This window comes from Terrapene carolina, unplaced genomic scaffold (assembly GCF_002925995.2).
Source record: "Terrapene carolina triunguis isolate 2854851 unplaced genomic scaffold, T_m_triunguis-2.0 Scaffold131, whole genome shotgun sequence".
Lineage (NCBI taxonomy): Eukaryota > Metazoa > Chordata > Testudines > Emydidae > Terrapene > Terrapene triunguis.
Window position 1 is genome coordinate 16,572,229 of NW_020664482.1, and position 15,710 is coordinate 16,587,938.

Genomic DNA, 15,710 nt, shown 5'->3' on the forward strand with positions numbered 1-15,710 from the left:
TACGAATGTTTAGCATATCTGGCATGTAAATACCTTGCAATGCCGGCTACAAAAGTGCCATGCATATACGTGTTCTCATTTTCTGGTGACATTGTAAATAAGAAGCGGGCAGCATTATCTCCTGTAAATGTAAACAAACTTGTTTGTCATAGTGATTGGCTGAACAAGAAATAGGACTGAATGGACTTGTTGGCTCTGAAATTTTAGGTTGTTTTTGAGTGCAGTTATGTAACAAAATCTACATTTGTAAGTTGCACTTTCATAAGAGAGATTGCACTACAGTAATTGTATGAGGTGAAATGAAAAATACTATTTTGTTATTTTTACAGTGCAAATATTTATAATAAAAAAATATACACTTTGATTTCAATTACACAGAACACAGTATATGAAAATGTAGAAAAACATCCCAAATATTTAATAAATTTCAATTCGTATTCTATTGTTTAACAGTACAATTAAAACTGTGATTAATCGCGATTAAATTTTTTTTAGTTAATCGCGTGCGTTAACTGCGATTAATCGACAGCCCTAATAAAAACTGTTTTGGATTGCCATAATTTCAACCAAATAATTATATTATAATTTCAGATCTCGTAATGCAAGTAAATATTCACTTTTTAAATGTTGATTATATTTCTAGATTTGAAAGTATCGTTTATTTTTGTTTCTCTATTTGATGTGATCAAGTATCCAAACATTTCTGCATTCATTGTTTTTTACTGCCTTTCTTTCAAAATTCCTTTGGACATAATTCTTTAAAATTGAGGAATGAACATATTAATTGAGGTTTCCGGATTATTTGGTAGATACTGGATTCTTCCTTTTTATTCTTGAAACACAATTTCAAGTCTGTTGTAACAATTAACTTTCAGGTTTTTTATTATTCTCTTCTCTCCAATCTACATTTCCTTTCTTTTTTGCATGAAGATGAATTTAGTGGTCATAAACCTACATACACTTGTGTGTTCTCCTTTGGCAATTGATAACTTTTTTTAGCTTTCTGGGCTCATTACAGTTGGACTGTAAAGATGGCTTTACTGTATATCTAATCATTTTTAAATTTATATTTTAGGATTTCCTCTTCATTCAGCTCCTCAGAGCACCACCTCTTCCATAATTAATGTGGATTTTGATGCTGTCTTTGGAGGAAAGTCAACGGCACATGAGTACAGGACCATAAATGGTAAAAACTATCTTACATTAACAAACTTAAGATGACTGCTGAGAATGCAAAATTGAATTTATAAATTGAACATAGGTTTGGTAATTTAACAAATAATCACTTTCATAATAGCTAGCTTGTTTGAATTCTACTGTAAAAATAGAATACTTAACTAGCTTTCATTCATCTAAAACATTGTGTAATGTCTCTTCTCTCTCCCCTTTGCCCCCCTTTTCCCCCCCCCCCCCCATGCAATTTGCCATTGTGGCCTACTGGATGTCTCTTAATGGGTAAGTTTACATATCAAACTGTTTTAAACACTTAAAATTGAATGGTAGTGTTGTTGCATAAAAGCTGTGCTCTTGTTAGTTCTGTTTGAAGCATGTTATATTTATCTCAAACATGATTATTGTGTTTGAGGGATAAGACATGATATTTAGTTCTTGCAAACAGTTTTAAATCTGGGTAAAGGTAATATAATGGATGACACATTCTGTGCAGAAATATTTTAATACAGTTTCTGCTGGTCATTAGTAGCTTGATGTCGTCTTGAAAGGTGAAGATTTTTTTACAATTTATATGCAAAAGTTATTAATGGTAACTTGCCCAAGGAAGTATCATGTTGCCATGCTTTTGTGACAGAACGCTTTTAGATTATTTTGTAACACTACTCTGTCAGGTAGTTTTTTCACTGAAAGTCAGGAATGGTTCAGCTTTGTATGAAACTTACGTACCTTTTCAGGTCAAATTATCTTAGTGTATGAGCTTTCTAAAATTCCTGTCTGTAACCCTTTAAATGAAACTCAGACATGTTCTAGTATTTTATTAGAATTATACACAGAATTCAGAATTCCAAGGAAAAAAAAATTAACCTAAATTTTGCTTAACCCTTGAATACCTCTTTGGCATTTTGAAATTGTGCCTAAGCTACTGACAGTGTCATATGAGAATAGTGCTTTCTGGAGAATGGAAGTTTGTTTGTCTGTTTTCTGTATCAGTAAAATGTGGTTGTTTTAATGATGACATTTCTATATTCTGTTTTCAGTTTTTATTCTAGAGGATGTATTACAACCAACAGTACCAACACAATGTCAGAGAACCGTTCTAATCAATCAGCAGAGTGGAAAAATTTTAGCAAATGACCTCGATTCATCACTTGCGAACTTAGTAGGAAGTAAGTGTGAGATTTTTTTTTTTAAAACTTATTTTTCCTTGTCTATTAAAGAAAGAGAACATATTTTGCTAATTAAACATGTTTTTTGGGGGGGGTTATCTTTTTTTGTTACAGATCTTGGCTTTGGAGGAACCCCTTCCAAAAAGTAAGATTTTCTTTTTTGTACTCTTGACTAAGCTCTTAAAATTATGCCGTGTGAAAAGTAATGTATTCTTTTTGAAAGAACTCCTTGCTATAGACTAAGAAACATAGTCCATCAACGTAAGAAACACAGATCCATTAAGATCTTTGGTTAAGTAAGATCTTTGTTCTGAAAACCATCTACATTGATCAGGAAATCTTATCAACAGTGTTCAAACATAATTGTGACTAATAGGTTTTCAACCATAGTATGGACAGATTCTAAATTGCATTTGATAGTATGATTAAATAAATCACTGTAAGATGGAGAACTGTCATGTATCCAGTCCTTGTTAATAAAAAAATATACTGTGTGAGTTTAAAAAAAAGAGAGCTCAGGATGAAGTAGCCTACCTGTTCAGTGGCATCCTTTTAACCATCTAAATTAGACTTGGAGATTTGAGCAGTCTTGCTTGTTAAGGTCAGATAAGGCATAATTCAAATGAGCCACAGAATAAATAGCTCTGGCAAATCATTTTCTGTAACATGCTCTCTGAGAAACCATTAAGCTACATTGCATTGGATGGTGTTTAGAAAGTTTACTTCTCATCTTGCTCCAAAAGCAGTGGAAACTGTCGTAAGAGCAAGAACACAGATAACAGTGATAATTGGAATAAGTTAGTGGTGGAAATTAGATTTTCTTATATAAGAATCTCTGTAAATTTCTGCTACCTACATGAGTTTTCATCTGTAGTGTTCCGTTTTACTGATCCTCTGATTTTTAATTGTTTATCTGCTCATAAACAGAAATTCTTTTCAGTTTCAGGTCAAAGTTGTTATACTTTATGCAAGAGCCTGTTAACTCCATGGGGAAGTTTAGTTCTGTAATTTCTTTTTAGGTCAGACATGCAGTGGAATCAGCCAACAGAGAAGAAACTTACTGGTGGAACAAACTGGCAGGCAAAAACAAGCACATCAACTACATGGAATACTGCCCCCATTCCTCCTGCTCCACATATGGTAAGTGTTGTACCATTTCTGACTTCAAACTATGCACCAGGAAAGTAAATACACTGCCTTTTCCACTGATATGAATTTTAAAAAAAAAAAAGTACCAGAGGCTATTCCACTTGAGGCTGGAGAGTTGCCTATGGAGCAGGTCCACACTCAGTGACTTGAAGGGGAGTTGACTTTTCCCCTCTGCCTCAGAAACTCCTGGCTTTTTGTATTGGGCTGAGGCTAGGATTGTGCAGTTAAAACTGTTCTTTTAAGCTGTCTACAGATTCAAGACGACCCACTGTATTGGTTTCCTTTGTTAATAAATGGAAGGTCTATAAGGACTAGAAGCTTTTCTTTTAAATAAAAGCTTAGCAGCAGCAGAAACTGGTGAGCAAGTTCCCCATCACCAGGAAAAATCTTCTACTTGCCAGTGGTGAGTGGGTTTGTCAAGACTCAATGACGAGGGGAAAAACAATATCAGAAAATGACAGAACTTGTAAATGATTTTTTTGTTTCCATTTTCACCTAAAAATTTAGTAGCGATTGGACATTTAATATAGTGAATCCCAGTGAAAATGAGGTAGGATCAGAGGCTAAAATAGGGAAAGAACAAACTAAAAATTATTTAGACAAGTTAGATGTCTCCCTGTCACCAGGGCCTGATGAAATACATCATAGGATACTCAACTTGCTGACTAAGGAGCTGTCTGAGCCATTAGCGATTTGTCTTTGAAAAGTCATGGAAGATGGGCAAGATTCCAAAGGATTGGAAAAGAGCAAATATAGTGCCAATCTATAAAAAGGGAAATAAGGACAACTCAGGGAATTACAGACCAGTCAGCTTAACTTCAGTACCCGGAAAGATAATGGAGCAAATAAATAAGCCATCTATTCGCAGAAACTTAGAAGATAATAGGGTGATAAGTCAGCATGGGTTTGTCAAAAACAAATCGTGTCATACCAATCGAATAGCTTTCTTTGACAGGGTAGCAAGCCTTGTGGTTAGGGGGAAGTGGTATATGTGGTATATCTTGACTTTAGTAATGCTTTTGATACTGTCTCACATGACCTTCTCATAAACAAACTCAGAAAATACAACCTAGATGGAGCTACTATAAGGTGTGTGCATAACTGGTTGGAAAACCATTCCCAGAGAGTTATCAGTGGTTCACAGTCAAGCTGGAAGGGCATATCAAGTGGGGTCCCACAGGGATCAGTTCTGGATCTGGCTCTATTCAATATCTTCATCAGTGATTTAGATAATGGCATAGAGAATACACTTATAAAGTTTGTGGATGATACCAAGCTGGGAGGGGTTGCAAGTGCTTTGGAGGATAGGATGAAAATTCAAAATGATCTGGAGAAATGGGATGAAATTCAATAAGGACAAATGCAAAATACTCCACTTATGAAGGAACAATCAGTTGCACCATACAAAATGGGAAATGACTGCCTAGGATGGAGTACTGCGGAAAGCAATCTGGGGTCATAGTGGATCACAAGCTAAATATGAGTCAGTATTCTGGGATGTATTAGCAGGAGTGTTGTAAGCAAGACATGAGAAGTAATTCTTCTGCTCTACTCTGCGCTGATAAGGCCTCAACTTGAGTATTGTGTCCGGTTCTGGGCGCCACATTTGGGGGCCCCCAGGAAAAATGGGTGCCCCAGCCCCAGAAGAAGCCCCAGGGCAGAAGTCCATATGAGGCCACCCTGAGCCGCTGGAGGGGTGGGGGGGAAGTCCCGAGCCCCAGCTGGAGGGGTGCCGGGGGGTAGTGGCAAAGCCCCAGACAGGGCCGTCCCTAGCTATTTTGGTGCCCTACGCAGGCTCCCCCTCCCCCCGTGGGGGGGGCTGTGTGGGGCCCCGCCACCGGGCTGGGGGGGGGGGGGCGGGGCGGGCCCCCGGCCCCCCGGGGGGGGGGGGGGGGGGGGGGGGGCTGGCCACTTCCTGCAGGAAGTGGAGTGACCCGGCCCCAGCCTGCTCCACTCCCCTGGCTCCCAGGCTTGGGGGGCAGGGAGGAACCGCCCCACAGCACTTGCTGGCGGTGCAGCTGGGAGCCAGGGGAGCGGAGCAGGCTGGGGCCCGGTCGCTCTACTTACCGGTGAGTGCAGGCCCGACCGTTTCTGGAGTCTTCAGTGGAGTGGGGTCGGGGCTGGGGCAGAGCAGAGGCGGGAAGAGGCGGAGCAGGGGCAGGGGCCCTGGGAAGAGGCGGAGCAGGGGCAGGGGCCCTGGGAAGAGGCGGAGCAGGGGCAGGGGCCCTAAGCAGCTGCATATTTAGCGTATGGCTAAGGACGGCCCAGGCCCCAGAGCCTAGTCTGCCCCCGCCCCAGAGCTCAGGCTGCCCCAGCTTCAGCCGTTGGGAGTGAATGTCCCCAGCCCGGCAGAAGCCACTGCGGGAGGAAGCCACACCTGGACCTGGAGCTGCGGGGGGGAAACTGAAGCCCGGAGCCCAGCTCCTGAGCTGCTGCAGTGCAGAAGTGAGGGTGTACCACCCTCCTCTTTGCGCTTCCCCTGGAGGTAGGTCTGATCTCCCCACTAAGTGTGGCTGTGCAGGGGAAGGACAATTCCTGTCTCTCCCCAGCACGGCCACATTAGCAGCTCGGCTCCGAGCAGCAGGGGAAATCAGATTTCATGGGGGAGGGTTGATTTCGTGGTCTGTGACATGCTTTTCACGGCCATGAAATTGGTAGGCCCTACATCTAAGGGAAGATTGAAAAAACTGGGTTCAGTCTGGAGAAGAGAAGACTAAGAGGGAACACAAGTTTTCAAGTACATAAAAGGTTGTGACAAGGAAGAGGGAGAAAAATTGTTCTCCTTAACCTCTGAGCATAGGAAAAGAAGCAATGGGCTTAAATTGCAGCAAGGGCGGTTAAGGTTGGACATATTAGGAAAAACTTCCTAACTGCCAGGGTGGTTAAGCACTGGAATAAATTGCCTAGGGAGGTTGTGGAATCTCCATCATTGGAGATCTTTAAGAGCAGGTTAGATACACACCTGTCAGGGATGGTCTAGATAATATTTTTAATCCTGTCATGAATACAGGGGACTGCACTAGATCTCTCGAGGTCCCTTCCAGTCCTATGATTCTATGACTTGCAGGAATATTAGCTATTGATCTTAGTATGCTTGCCTTCATACCATTGAAAAACTTACATTAAGGGCATTTAAAAAAAAATCCAGATTCCAGTTTATTTCATTTTTGAGATGGACAGAAATTAACAATGTATGTTTGGGGAGGGTACAGTTGTCTTAAGATAAAACGGATCTCAAGGGATAGTTAGGTTTGTTAGGCAGGGACCTAGTCCATCTTGCTTCTGAATCCTGAGAGAGACCATCTCACATGTAATAACTGCCATTCCCAGCTTGTTTTGTCCGTGTCGGGCTTCAACATGGCTGTTTAACTACTTCATTGCTGATAATACTTTGCATTTTATACAGTCTTCTTTTTGTAGTTCTTGGCACAGCACTCTATCTTATTAAACCATCTCAAAGTACTTCAGTAATTAAACATATTGCTGTCCAGGATGTCAGATGAATACTATAAATGTTTCTCACATGGCAACATGCTGACTCACCACTGAGGAAATATGAGTGCCAGAAATAAATCCCAAATCAATTATAAATTGAAATATTCAGTTACAACTATGTCAAACCAATAGAAGAAGAGTGAGAAGCGCCCATAGGTTATATCTATGCCTATATCTATGCTAGTTTAGACAAACTAATAAAATGAAGGGAACAATGAAATAGTTAGGACTGATCTTTAATTAAACTTGTCATCTGCTTCTATTCCATCCATGGTTTAGAAACATAACTTCTGAGTTTCAACAGATCCCATGAGAGTATGTAAGAGACATTGAGGCAAGGGTAGATTGGGGTTTGACAGTTCACTGTTACATTAAAAACATACAAATGTACTAAATGAATCAGTTAAAGTTCTTTTTATTGAGTATTTGAAATACTTAGCCTGTATAGAAAAAATACAATTCCAGGTCTTGGATAACATTTTCAAAAGGGCCTAACTCCCATCTTCAAGGTTCCTTATTTATTTAGATACTTCTGAAAATTGTGTGCCTTAGGCTGTTTTGGGGGGTTTGGGTACTAAGGAAAATAGTCAGTATTCTATGCCTCTTGCCTTTGATACATAGACTATACACCTCTACCTCGATATAACGCTGCCCTCGGGAGACAAAAAATCTTACCACGTTATAGGTGAAACAGCGTTATATTGAACTTGCTTTGATCCGCCGGAGTGTGCAGCCCTGTTCCCCCCCAGAGCACTGCTTTACCGTGTTATATTCAAATTCATGTTATACCGGGTCGCATTATATCGGGGTAGAGGTGTACTTTTGGAAAGATGAGCAAATGCCCATTTTTGTCGGTTCACAGTTTGTTGTGCCACACCTAAATCTGGTCAAGCATTGTGACAAGGACTGTAAGTCATCCAATGGCTGAGGAAAAATAGCTATGCCAGAACTGAACAGTAAGTGGAAAGTCCTGAATTAAACATTCCATAAAGCGACCCCCAAAAATTCAAGGAACAGTTCTAAGCATCTTCGTCATTCTCAGTAGTAACTTCCTGTCAATATTCTGGATGTTCAACAAAAGATATGGAAAGATGCTATGGATCTATTAAAATCTGCAATAGTCTGATTGTTGTAGAACCAATAATAGGGGATGTTCCTGGATTTATTCATTCTTGTCCTGAACATATTAGGAACACAAAATATCTTCCTACCCTTGCATACAAATGTGCTAATTGTATCCCTGAAATGGCTGCTCTGGTTAAAGAAGTAGAACTAGAATGTTTTGTTTTACTTATTAAAAGAATCAAAACCTATCAAAATGGCCAAGGGGATTTGGAGAGCTACTATGTGTTCCCCAAGCCCACGTACAAAACACATACTCTTTCATATCTGTCATGCAGATGGAATCTTCTAGAATCCATTTTCATATGCACTATAACTTACCAACTGTTAATAGTGTGCACACTTCCCATTAGGTCACAATGGGACAGCAAGACCAAGGATGTGGCCCTGTGCAGAAATGAATCCCTAGATGGTTGTTCTTGGCACTGGTTTCCTCTTCCACTTGCTCCTGCTCTTCAATTTCTGGGCTCGCTTCAGACACCTGGTTCTATATTGTAGAAAAATATGGAAGCTGTCTTTAGGCTAAGAATCTACTTGAGCATCCTTTCCTCTCCATTCCTCACTGATTTTCATGATGAGTAATCAAGGCTTTCTTGCTCTCTTCTATTCTCTTCTTCTTCTGCTTAAATAACTATACAGTGCCTGTTTCCTGAAAGTTTGAAAAGCAAATAAAGGCTTCAAATGTGGCTGGATTTAGCAAAAATATAATGAATTAATGCCTCCATTATTAGACTGAAACTAATTATTCTTTACATGTTAGAAAAGGAAAATTCTATCCAAGTTACGTGGTACAGCCTGTTACTGTTCTAGCACACTGCATTATATTGTTTGTACATTTATCCATTCAAGTTAAAGATTATATTACATTCACAATGAAAAGCATGGAGAAAGCTAATTTCAGTACTATATCATAACCCATTCCTGGGTTAAGTTGTCTAGTTTCAGTACCACTTCAATAATTTTCTGTCCTTATTCCTTTTTGGTATGCCAGAATGGAGTACATTATCCTGGATATGTAAGTTACTTTCTTGTAAACTTGTAACCTATTTCAAGTACTTTACAAAATATACCTCTATATTTTGTAAAGTCCCTTATTAAATGTTACTAGTAGAACTGTATTTTAGATAATTTCAAGCATAATTTTTCTTCCTGCCTTTAAAGGTACCTGCTCCAATGACCTACCCAGTGACTACACCTCAAGTGCCTGTGTATGGAATGGTAAGGAGTTCATTGTTATAACTGTATTTTCACACTTTGGAAATGTAATTGTATATTGTTTTGTTGCTATGTTTCAATATGCTAATTTGTCAGTTTATACTCCTTTCTTTACACAAACTAAAAGACCTGAAAGACTACATATCTGTTATTTCTGTTGTTGTATTGATTTCCAGTATATCACATACAGCACAAAATATTCAGTATGAAGTTTCCAAGACTAATTTGAGTTTAAAATACTACTTTGATTAACTCTTTCCCTGTCTTTCTCTATACCTTACAGGTACCGCCTCAGATTGGTGCTGCTCCTTTAATGGCACCCCAGCCAATGATTTATACACAGCCAGGTCTCAGGCCAACGAATCCCTTTGCGCCTGTCCCTGGAACACAGGTGAACACTTTTTTTTTTTTTTTTTTTTTTTTTATGTGAACTTTAAAAGATTAAGGAAAAGTTCCAGTCTTAGGAGTAAGTGAATGATTCTTTCCTCCTCTCCCCCCCCCCCCCCCCCCCCCAAAAAAAAAAGCTTGGGATTCCAGTAGTTTACAAATACCTTTTTCTAGGCCCCTTAAATTACAAATGCGCTTGAGTGAACTATCCCAGCATATACTGATGACCTCCTAGTCTGCCTTTAAAAAAGGCAAGTCCAGCTTTTGTTAATATTGTATAGGTCTCGGTTTAACGCTATTAAAAAAAAAAATTGCCATAAAGATTTAACACTGCGATCTAAAAGGATACCTTAAAGAATACAAGGTTAAGTAAAACTGGACTTTCTTCTTTCCCAGCCAGTGTTACCATTCTGAACTCATTAGGGCTACAGTCCTCTATTTCCATGCTTGTAGGAGTTACTCTCATCTGTGTAGCGGCTACTAATAGGCACTACAGCCTGGAGGGGGAGGAGGTAAATGAATGGAGAACAGCAGAGCACAGGTTACTGGTCAACTTTGCCTAGCTAGCTGTGAAAATCCTTGCCTAGAAACTTTAGGCATAGGGGGGTTGAGAGGGCAGTATTTGGCTTCTAGGACTAGCCAGCCAGTCATTCCCCTGGATGAGTTCAGCCTTACACAACTCAGCAGGCAATGAATTCATGTCTTCTGCTGGTTTGGGCCCACAGTTGGAATGATAAAATATGGTGGTCTTCACACATTTTATGTGGCATGTGGGGAGAAGATTCACACTAATTTATGTGCTCCATTGGGAGAACATATATTTCATGCTCAGCTGTGAATTTCACTCCTTATCTATTTGTATCATAACCCTAAATGTTTGGGTTTTGTGGTTTTAAATAACTCTCTATAAGAAACCGAATAAGTAGTGCACTATTTTCTACCTCACCCCCAAATAAATCCCGGTTGTCAAGTAACCAGGTTAACTGTTCTGCTTGTAGATATGTGAATTGATTCATTATTCTGCAGAAATAGTGCATTGAGTAAACAAACTTAAACTTTCATTTCTATCTTACAGATACAGTTTATGTAGAGCAGCCAAAGCAGCGAGATACATTGACGACCAAATACTGGTAAAAAGAAGAGATTGAAAATTCAGTGTTCTCACAGTGCAGTCTTCAGCAGGGCATCCACTTACTACTCCCTGTGTAACATAAAATTACTTTGAATTGCAATGCTTTAGAGATTCTTGTTTATAACAGTCACTATGGTATGGAATCATGTTTGTTCATTGGTTTTAGACTGTAAGACTAGCTTCAGTAGAAAACCAAAATCTTTGAAGCTAAAGGTCAGTTTAGAAGATGAGAAGAATCTGACTTTTAAGGACCTGTACCTTCTGAAGAGGGGCTTATTTACATAATTGCTTTGCAACTTCATTCATCAACAGATGGCCTGTAGAAAGTTGACTGAGGACATGATATTTCTATTTATTTTATTTTCTCCCTGAACTGTGTGGCTGTTGTAATCAAGGCACAACTCAAATGAAGTTGAGCAATAAAACTTTCATATGCTCTAATAAAGTACTCTGATAGAGTAATGCTTGTATTATCATATAAAGCCAATATTGTGTGAAATCAGACAGCTTTCTCATATTAGAATAGCTTCTTATAATTCACAAATTTTATACTGTGAGTTTTAAATGCTGTGAATCAACTAACTATATATAAAAACGATTAATGGAAAACTGGTCCATTGGCATTATGGCAGTGCGTTCTATTGCCAGCTGAGAGATTCAGGCTTGAGATCTGTCTCCAAGCAGGAGAAGATAGTAGTACGTTACAGAATAGCATGTACAGCTTCCAAACAGATAGTGATAGCTGCACTTCCTTACAGTATCTTTTGTGCAGATAGCAGCGTCGTTCTTAGCTCTAGCAGGAGTTGCCTTTATGTCACAGTAAAACTGCAGACACATCCAGCAGCAGCAAATTGGAGGGATTAGTAAATCTTGTTGCTGGCCACTAAAGAGGAGAAATGTCCACATTTGAGTAGTTCGGCAGTTTAAAAAAAAAAAAAAAAAAAATCTTTTCAGACTGGAAATTACATTCATGGTATTGTCCAGCCTTTGGCTATAGCTTTTGCCACTTGTTCAACAACAAATCCAGTCCTTACAAATTACAAAAAAAGTAATTATTTTTAAATGTGTAAATATATGTGTAAACTTTGAAGTACGTTTCTTAATGCTGCAGTAACTTTTTTATTTTGTTGAATTTTCAAAATAGAAATACTGTATTGCTTAAGAAATGTACATACATTTCTTTTATAATAAAAATCTTGCAATCCATTAATTAATCTATGAAAAATATAACTGCAGTCTAGCTACGCATATGCAAAAATGATTTCAAAAATTAAGGTTTTCACTTTCATATTTATTAAATAAAATATTCCATAAGAATACTGTAGAATGTTGGATAAAAATATCTTCGAACACCTGAAGAATAAAAATGATAGCATGAAAAAAGTATGTAATTTGACACACATACAATTCAGAACATGTTTCCAGAACTTTAGTGGGAGAATAGAAGAAAAGGGAAAAGTGCTATTGTATCATTTAAATCTCACTGTGGGATAACCTTAAACTGGGTCATCATAAAAAGAAAATAAGCGTCCTTGTTATTTACATCAGTATAGTAGTGACTGTCTTGTCTTGGGAATGTTACGTTAGCAATAATATCATTAAGGGTAGCTTACGAATGCCAACATGTTTAGTAATCTTGCCAAATTGTTCTAGAGCAAACCTTTGAAATACAGCACTTAAATTCTATAATACCCTTTTCTCTAGGTATCTTTTTGTTTGTTAATTTTGTGCCAAGAGTGTAAGGGAAATATACTTATTTCATAAAAGAAATATACTTTTTGTCAAACTAAATGAGAATTTTTAAGTCCTTTTGACACATGTATTTGAAATTTGTAACCACTAACTTTCTGTGAAATTAAATGTTGCAAATGGAACAGATGTATTAAGCCAAAATTCTGGACGTGTACTGGCAAAGATATAAACTGGACTAACATACAGTGATTAAATATTGAAATTTGAATTTAAAGGCGTTTGGCTTTAATCCCCTCTTCCTGGGTTGACCAAAAATACTGTATAATTAGTTTTAAGCCAGTGATTTCTCCAGTGCACAGAGTGGCCCTCCACATGCTGGGGAAACATACCCATAACTTGGAGTGAGTCATAACGTTTCAAACTTTATTTGATATAGGGATGAATCCCATTGAGTTTACTCAGCATTTAAAGATCTTGCTTCCAACAAATTCTTCTGTCTTAAATCCAGTTTAGATCAGTACCTGTGATAGACAAGTATGTGTTTTTTAAAATAGTTAAGCAGTAATGTCAATGCTCAGAAGTTGTGAACAGGTAATGTCTGGCACTGTATAAAGTAAATATCAAGACTTTTTTCCTGTAGCAGCTTATTTTAAAGTCCTGTTCAAGTCCATTTTAAATTATATCCTTCGTATGATTCATTTTAAATTGCTCAAATGAATGAATGGGCAGACAGCATACATTCACTGTAACTTTATTGAAGAGCTATATTCTGATTAGCTAGAATGTACTTGTTCTGTACTTCCTGCAGTCAGAAATAAGCTCAAATACTTTTTTAAATTTCTGATTGGCTAGTGAAATTTTTAGTGACTTTGTTGGGCAGCTTTCCTGTAATCAGACTGTCTGATAAGTTTTATTTAGTATTAAAAAGGAAAAAACAGCCACAGTGTACATCTTAAACATTTTATAAACTACCTTCCCTTTAGTCTTGTACAGCATTTGTTGATGCATTAATGGGTTTACGTAAAAATCTTGATATAGTTTTATCGTTGAAGAAAAGGTGGTTTTAGCATATTTCTGACTTCACAAAAGTGTACAGAACTGCTTTTAGCAACTTCCTTGTGAACATATTTGAACATGTAAAATGCTGGATTATCATTTTTAGCCCACAACGTATGGTTTCATAAATTAAGAATAATGTAACTGCAAGGAAACAGGACACTGTCAAGATTCTTACGGCTCAGTATTTGCCCCTGGATCTTCTGAAAGACACTTTTTGTTGTACAGCAAAATTATTCCCATTATTGGGGACCATATGACTTTAAAAAAAAAAAAAAAAAAGCCTTGCAACCGTTGCAAATAGTAGCTGGTACAAGAGCAAGACAACAAAGGACTTGTGTGTATATGGCATTGTCCATTCGCTCCCCTACTAACCCTGTCTTTTGTGATTAAGCATCCTGTTCCGAGTGCTCTTCCGCTCCTGCCTTTCTCTCAAAATCAGTGAAATCTGAGGAATGCCATGCACTTCCATCATGTATTCCTGTGGCATTTGTGACTATCATTCCACCTAACAGCTGAGATGTTAACACTATTGCATCCCTGTTTTGGGAAGCAAGTTAATCTTTCTGATGGGGCACTTTACCATAGAATCTATTGCAGAAGATGGGATGGAACGTTGTAATATTGAGCTTGTTGGACTTGAAAGTGTCCCTTTTAAATAGCTGTCCCTTTTTAATATCCTTAATGTATGTTATGAATTTGCCTCCAGGAAGTTCTCTACTTTAAATTTAGATTCCCAACTAGAATTATGTAATAGAGAAATTTTTGTTCTGTGCACATAGTGGTGGAAAAAAATGTAGGGTAAAAATAGTGAGCATACTTTTTGTAAAATGTTGAATAACCTCTTACTACAAGATTGAATACAGGGTGTGTCCAGATCTGGTTTTTTGATGTGTGGCAGAGAGGGTGGGTTACAATTTTAGAGTATCATGCACTGTGGATCGGTGCTTTATTTGTAAATAAAAGGGAAAACTTTTTTCTTTTGGGTAGTTTGTATCGTAAGGATAACATCTAAGGGCACTGTGTACCAGTCATTTATTTCCATTTTAAAGATTATATTTTTGAGTAATGGAAATTGTACATGTTATCATTTATACATTTATTGGTAGAGAAATAGAAAAGTTATGTTGCTATTACTCTGAAGATGTATTTGATTGTCACGTATTGCTAAATACATTACTGCATAGCTTTTTTCCACAAGTATCTCATGTGCATTTATTTAAAGAGATTGTAATAACTGGTGCAGTTTAAAAAAAAAAAAAAAAAAAAAAAAGATGATGTACATTAGGAATCCTCCTTCAGTATCTCAAACCTGTAGCCTTGTGTTTCAAGTCTAATCCTTTACCAGATATTTGGCTGGGGATTTCATCATATAGAGCACTGGTGCAAAAAAAAAAAAAAAAAGGTGCTGAACAGATTTATTCATTTGGGATTATTTATTTAATGGCTCTTTCATCATTTTGTATGTTGCATTTTCCCCATGTATAACAGGTTTGTGCCTTTTATTGGGTATTTATTTAAAGGAGCTTACTATAATGTAGGAGGTTGTTTTTACAGGCTTATTCTTGTATGGCTGTTTCTTTAAATGAGTTCCTTTCCATTTTATAATAATGGATACAGAATGTGTGGAAAACAATCCATTGACCATAAAACTGGGAGAGGGGAGATACAAATTCTGCAAAATAAAACATTGCATAAGCACAAGACTGGCTATGTTGACATTTAATTGTGGCACTTAATTTAACAACATACAAAACTGTTTTGGGTTTTTTAAGATTGTTGCTCAGATTCATTCATTTGTTATTGAAAGGTTTTGAAAAATAAACTTTGGCACAAATAAGATGTGTTTATTTTAATGTGTTCAGATATTTAATGCTTGTTTCAAAATTGCTATAAGAGAGTGGAGTTAATTGTTCTTGCTTCATCTTCCTAAACAGAGTGTGACAATCAAAAGGCTGCTTAGTTTGTTATATTTAAATATAGTTATGGCACTATGCCTTTCTTGCTCATGACATTCAAGTGGTGCCTACGCTTTTGTAATTTGAGGGTTTGATCCATCAGAAAGTCAGTCCAGTAAATGGGAAGGTCAGTTGCTTTGTTTTCCTTATGCAGGCTAATCTTTA

General features: G+C 37.6%; 1 protein-coding gene across 4 annotated transcripts in view; it reads left to right on the top strand.

Annotated features, from left to right (window-relative positions):
- The window catches only part of LOC112108501 (phosphatidylinositol-binding clathrin assembly protein-like), a 53,957-nt gene extending 38,530 nt beyond the window's left edge, over positions 1 to 15,427 (top strand). For 2 of the 4 annotated variants that reach the window (XM_024202676.3, XM_024202656.3), the window contains 8 exons: positions 1,076 to 1,186; positions 2,223 to 2,339; positions 2,454 to 2,484; positions 3,359 to 3,479; positions 9,097 to 9,120; positions 9,267 to 9,323; positions 9,604 to 9,711; positions 10,783 to 15,427. In XM_024202676.3, the coding sequence (XP_024058444.1) occupies positions 1,076 to 1,186; positions 2,223 to 2,339; positions 2,454 to 2,484; positions 3,359 to 3,479; positions 9,097 to 9,120; positions 9,267 to 9,323; positions 9,604 to 9,711; positions 10,783 to 10,797 (584 nt within the window). In that variant the 3' untranslated portion in view covers positions 10,798 to 15,427. The remainder of the gene's footprint in view (positions 1 to 1,075; positions 1,187 to 2,222; positions 2,340 to 2,453; positions 2,485 to 3,358; positions 3,480 to 9,096; positions 9,121 to 9,266; positions 9,324 to 9,603; positions 9,712 to 10,782) is intronic. The other 2 variants (XM_024202665.3, XM_024202686.3) reach the window with 1 other exon arrangement.
- The last annotated feature ends 283 nt before the right edge of the window (positions 15,428 to 15,710 follow it).